This window comes from Sinocyclocheilus rhinocerous, unplaced genomic scaffold (genome assembly GCF_001515625.1).
Source record: "Sinocyclocheilus rhinocerous isolate Xijiao unplaced genomic scaffold, SAMN03320098_v1.1 scaffold2610, whole genome shotgun sequence".
Classification (NCBI taxonomy): Eukaryota; Metazoa; Chordata; class Actinopteri; order Cypriniformes; family Cyprinidae; genus Sinocyclocheilus; species Sinocyclocheilus rhinocerous.
This window is the reverse complement of record NW_015645598.1, coordinates 139,315-144,413: the sequence shown is the minus strand read 5'-3', so window position 1 is coordinate 144,413 and position 5,099 is coordinate 139,315. Positions and strand designations below refer to the sequence as shown.

Here is a 5,099-nt window from a genome sequence, read left to right as displayed (position 1 = left end):
TGTGTATATTTATTATGTATATATAAATACACACACGTACAGTATATATTTTGAAAATATTTACATGTCTATATTTATATTCATATAATTTATATTTTAAAAATATATATTTAATATATAAACAACATATTCTTCTGAAATATATGAATCGCGATTAATTGTTTGACAGCACTAATATATATATTTTTTTTTTTCCATGCATATTTAACATAGATGAGCATAATTTCTTTGATATAAATAATATTTTCATATATTTAAAAATTTTGATCTAATAAAAACCCTTATCCAAGTATAAAGAATCATTTTTTAATGATGACATGTAATGCGTCTTATTTTAAAAAATATATTTTAAATAAATTATCTGGTGAAAGCCCTTTTTCAAAAATATCAATATGTCCATAATTAAAATAAATGAATCTAATTTCTTTTTGCAACTATAAAAGAACCATTTTTAATGATGACTAGTAATGCATCCAATTTTAATATAAATAATATTTTTTAAAAATTAATTTCCAATATTTTCTGATGAAACCCTTAAATTACACTATAAAAATGTCAATATATCCAGATGAGGCATAATTAACATAAATGTGCTTTTTTTTCTTAATTTCTTTTTTTCCATAATGATGACAATACATTATTTTAAAATATATTTTTAAAATACTTTTGCTCATGTTGTCATATGATCAGATAAAAAGTACTAATATTGTGAAGCAAGTCTGTAAAGTTGGCAGCAGTTGAATAGAGCTCTACAGCTTCTTAATTGGCATGGGCTGGAGGGAAATTTAAAAGGGCGGAGTCAGAATTGAACCTGACCTTTCCAGCCAATCAACATTAAAGAGAGGTAGGTAAGTAGTTGCATCCTTTGAAAACTCAAAGGAATGCATTGAGAGACCAACAATGGGAAGAAATTCCGTGGTTGTTGATGTTATTTTTATAGTTTCTTGTGGATTATTGTGTTGTGCTGAACCATTGAATCAAGGGGAACTGTCTTTAGATCAGGGCTTTAGTCAAAATACCGTCTTCAGACATCCAGTGCCAGTGCAAGAGCCTGCACAGTTTGATCAAAATGCGGTAACATCCAACATATTTCAAAACTTCATTGAATCCAGGAGACCTGCCTCAGCAATGGTGGGACCTCCATCACAAGAGTTTGTCCAGATACCAATGCAAGTACACGCCCAGAGAACCAACTACGCATCCATGCCTCTTCAACCTAGCAGGCCTTTGAAAAGCCAAGGACATTTTGGACTAATACAACCTAAACAAACAGTTGAGACTTTTCAGTGACCTGGTGCTGCGTTTGCGTGTGGACGAACGGCCAAACCATGTAGAAAAAGCTGCGGTTTTAAAAAATAACCGCATTCGTGTGGACAGGGCCTCAGTTTTCTAAAGCGTTTTAAAAAAAATACATACCCCACCTTTAAGTAAAGCATTATAAGAATATTCTTGAAATTGCAATGGCACTAAAAATGTCATACTCTCTTTGCTTCTCCACGTGCTGTGCATGGTTTCTTGTAACTTTTAGGAAACACAATGTGAGTAGTAATGCGTTGCATCCCACCTGGATTCCCTATGTTGCAGCGAAAGCTGGCGAAGAACAGTTACACTTCTCCCTCAAACTCATGACTGGTACCGAGTCTTCTAGTTTTATTTTGTTTAAATTCTTAATCTGACGAAATTAAGAATTAAATTCTTAAAAATCCTAATCTTCTTAATCTTAACCTGTCCTACAGATGACTGGAGGTATGAGCGCCCATCTAACGCTTACTTTCTGGGAGATTTCATAAACCTGGAAGCCTCAGTGGTGCGTGCTAATCACGTTCCTCTGCGGGTGTTCGTGGAAAGCTGCGCAGCTACTTTGGGCCCCAGCGGGGAAGCTGCCACCATGTACACGTTCATCGAGAACAGCGGGTGAGCAACTCTTCCAGACAGACCTTTTGAGTGCTTTACTATTGTGCTATTGTTGGTTTATGCTCTTAACTAAAATCTTTAGATGCTTGATGGATGCAAAGCTGACAAATTCCAGGTCCAGGTTCATGTCCAGGATACAGGATGACAAGTTACAATTTCAGATTGAGGCGTTCAGATTTAAGCAAGATTCCCTTGGAATGGTGAGTCCATTAAGCCCCCCAGTGTATTTCAAGTGTAATCGAAGAACAAACTGCTGTGGTTCCTAACAAAATCAGGCCAAAATGTTTGTTTGGAGTTCATTTCACCACCTTTGCTGTGGACATTTTCTCCATTTCTTCTTTTCAGTCTGTCAAGATCAGACACGTGTAAAAGCACACTGGACAGCTGCTTTATAGTAAAAACTGAAATTGTAATTCTAATTTAAAAGCATCACTGACAATGCATATTACTAAAAAGCTGTTTGCTTTAGAGCAATCTATTGTATAAAGTGATTCGGAACTAAACGTGACCTTATTAGAGTGCAGCGCTGGAGCAAACATCCACATAGATGTAGTCCGATGCTTTCTTAATTGCTGTTTTCTCACTACTGTAATGTTGTTGTTTTATTAAAAGCGCTCAAGGTATTCATCTAACCGGGATGTTAACGCTAACAAAATAATGCTGCTCAGGTATTTCGAACTTAAAACACCTAAGTGAAGAACGAAAAAGAACTTTGCCATGAATATATCTGGGCCTTTATTGTGAAGTTTGCTCCATTTACACTTGATCCAGATCAGACATCTGTTAATCTGAATTTACCGTATTGATTTTTTTTTTCTGGCCAGATCTACGTCACTTGTCATTTGAAGGCTACTACCACTTCCAGTCCCACTGATATGATGAACAAGGCCTGCTCATTTGTTAAAGAAACAAACAGGTATGGGTAATGTTGGAAGCACGTTTAGCAGTCTCCATTCAACATTTAATAATGGTTGTTTGTGGTTTTTAACAGCTGGACTGCTGTAAACGGAGATGATCAGGTGTGTGGTTGTTGTGAGACAAGCTGCACCATGAGGAAGGGCAGAAGTCTGGATACTGATGGTATCGTTCCACTTTTACATGCATCCAAATTTATTTGAGCTATTGCTGTGCACCTTGAGAATGTTTCTTTTTTTTTTTTAGATTCCACATTGGAAGATGAGGCTACTATTGGGCCGATTTTTGTCCATGAACGGCTGTCAGTGGAGGATGAGCCTCTACTGCAAATTAACAAGTCTTCTCAGGTGTCGTCAAAAGATGCAGGTGACCATGTTGACGTCTTTCAGAAAAATCTGAATCTTACAGACCCCAAACTTTTGAACGGTAGTGTATGTTGTCTATTAAATGCACTTTTTTTTTTAAAAAACATTAAGATGGCACTTCAAGTTAAAAGAAGTTCAACTTTTAGATATAAAGATCAGAAGAACAGCATTTCTTTTGAAATTGAAATCATTTTTAACTATATAAATGTCTTTATGGTCAGTTTTGGTCAATTTAATGCATCCTTGCTGAATAAAAGCATTAATTTCTGAAATCTTACATTCCCTGGATTCTCATGGTAATGCATTTTACTTGAAAAAATAAGGCAAGTCTTGGGCCCTTTGTAATTGTCAAACTTTCTGGAACATGTTATATTGAACTACTGCAAGTTTATTCATGGATTTACATCTGTGAAAAATCAGCTTGAGACCACCATAATTGAAAAAGTGGCTCAGAAAAGTGATTTTGGCCACATTAAGAGTTACTTAAGAGTCCAAATATGTTTTGGGGCCACTGCAAATACAAAGATGTAGGTCTCTGTCAAGCATCCATGTCGTAGCCCTTCTTATCATCTTTTTTTTTTTTTCTAGAGTTCTCCAAGGAGTTGGTGCTCATGACTGGTTTGGTGGTTGCAGTTGGACTTGTGTTTGTCATTATCCTTGGAACGTTGTTTTACCAAAGGCGGCAGAGACGGCTTGTGTTAACTTGTGAATGACGATAAAAGCTGTTTTATCTAAATGGATGTGTTTGTTTCTTTGGTCTGGTGTTGCCTGAAGTTAGTTGGTTAAAGCCCATTAGCGTCCTGTTTCTGTTCAGGGGATCCCATTTGTAGTAAATGACCCTTCAACTTTTAAAAGGGCTGATGCAGCACCGTTTACTGGTTTGGAGCACAGTAACAATTTGCTGCTCATGGTTTTTCCAGTGCTTTGCTGTAAAAGTGACACAAATACACTGGTGTACGTGTCTGAGTGTGCTTATATGCTTTTAGAGGGCAAAAAAGTTGAATAGATCTGGCTGATAAGATTGTTCAAATGCTTTTTATTAAGAAAATATTGAGTGTGCAATGAAATCAAACTAAGTTTGACTGTATGCTACTGTTGAAAAATTAGGTGTCACTGACATATAATTTCTTATAAATGCTATTCTTGAGTTTTCTATTTAAAAAATTTCTGTATCTAAAATATCAGGGATCACAACAAAATGTTTCTTGAGCAGCAAATCAGCATATTAGATATGATTTCTGAAGGATCATATGGCACTGAAGACTGGAGTAAAGATGTTGAAAATTCAGCTTTGCATCACAGAAATAAATCACATTATTCTAATAGAAAATGCCTGTTTTACATTGAAGTAGTTGAGCATAAGTTTCATTTAATACGTGTGTGTGTGTGTGCGCTGTCAAGCAATTAATCGCGATCCAAAATAAGTTGTTGTTTACATTATGTGTGTGTACTGTGTATATTTATGTATTGTGACGAGCGTCCCGAGTCTTCATCAGCGTCGCCCTGGAAACAAGCATGATTTCTGAAGGATCATATGGCACTGAAGACTGGAGTAAAGATGTTGAAAATTCAGCTTTGCATCACAGAAATAAATCACATTATTCTAATAGAAAATGCCTGTTTTACATTGAAGTAGTTGAGCATAAGTTTCATTTAATAGTTTCACTTTCTGAAATGAGTGACAAAAAATATTGACCTTTTTCCTGATATTCTAATTTATTGAGATGCACCTGTATATACACACTGTGTGTGTGTGTGTGTGTGTGTGTTATGTATATGTATATGTGTGTGTGTGTGTGTGTGTGTGTGTGTGTATTTTTATATATATATATGTGTGTGTGTGTGTGTGTGTGTGTGTGTATATATATATATATATATATATATCTTAATCCCACATGTAGATCT

The 5,099-nt window shown here is 35.5% G+C and overlaps 1 protein-coding gene across 1 annotated transcript; it reads left to right on the top strand.

Annotated features, from left to right (window-relative positions):
• The first annotated feature begins 1,069 nt into the window (after nucleotides 1-1,069).
• On the top strand, nucleotides 1,070-3,927 carry LOC107706833 (zona pellucida sperm-binding protein 3-like). Its single transcript, XM_016510663.1, has 8 exons — nucleotides 1,070-1,074; nucleotides 1,529-1,632; nucleotides 1,737-1,914; nucleotides 1,997-2,114; nucleotides 2,739-2,830; nucleotides 2,906-2,994; nucleotides 3,076-3,195; nucleotides 3,783-3,927. The coding sequence occupies exons 1-8, from the start codon at nucleotides 1,070-1,072 to the stop codon at nucleotides 3,905-3,907; spliced, it is 831 nt and encodes a 276-aa protein (XP_016366149.1). The 3' UTR covers nucleotides 3,908-3,927.
• Nucleotides 3,928-5,099: the final 1,172 nt, after the last annotated feature.

Excerpts from the sequence above, each read along its gene's own strand:
- LOC107706833 (XM_016510663.1), top strand. Across the intron at positions 1,633-1,736 it reads CTCCCTCAAACTCATGACTG|ATGACTGGAGGTATGAGCGC; the intron begins GTACCGAGTCTT and ends CCTGTCCTACAG. Across the intron at positions 3,196-3,782 it reads GGTGTCGTCAAAAGATGCAG|AGTTCTCCAAGGAGTTGGTG; the intron begins GTGACCATGTTG and ends TTTTTTTTCTAG.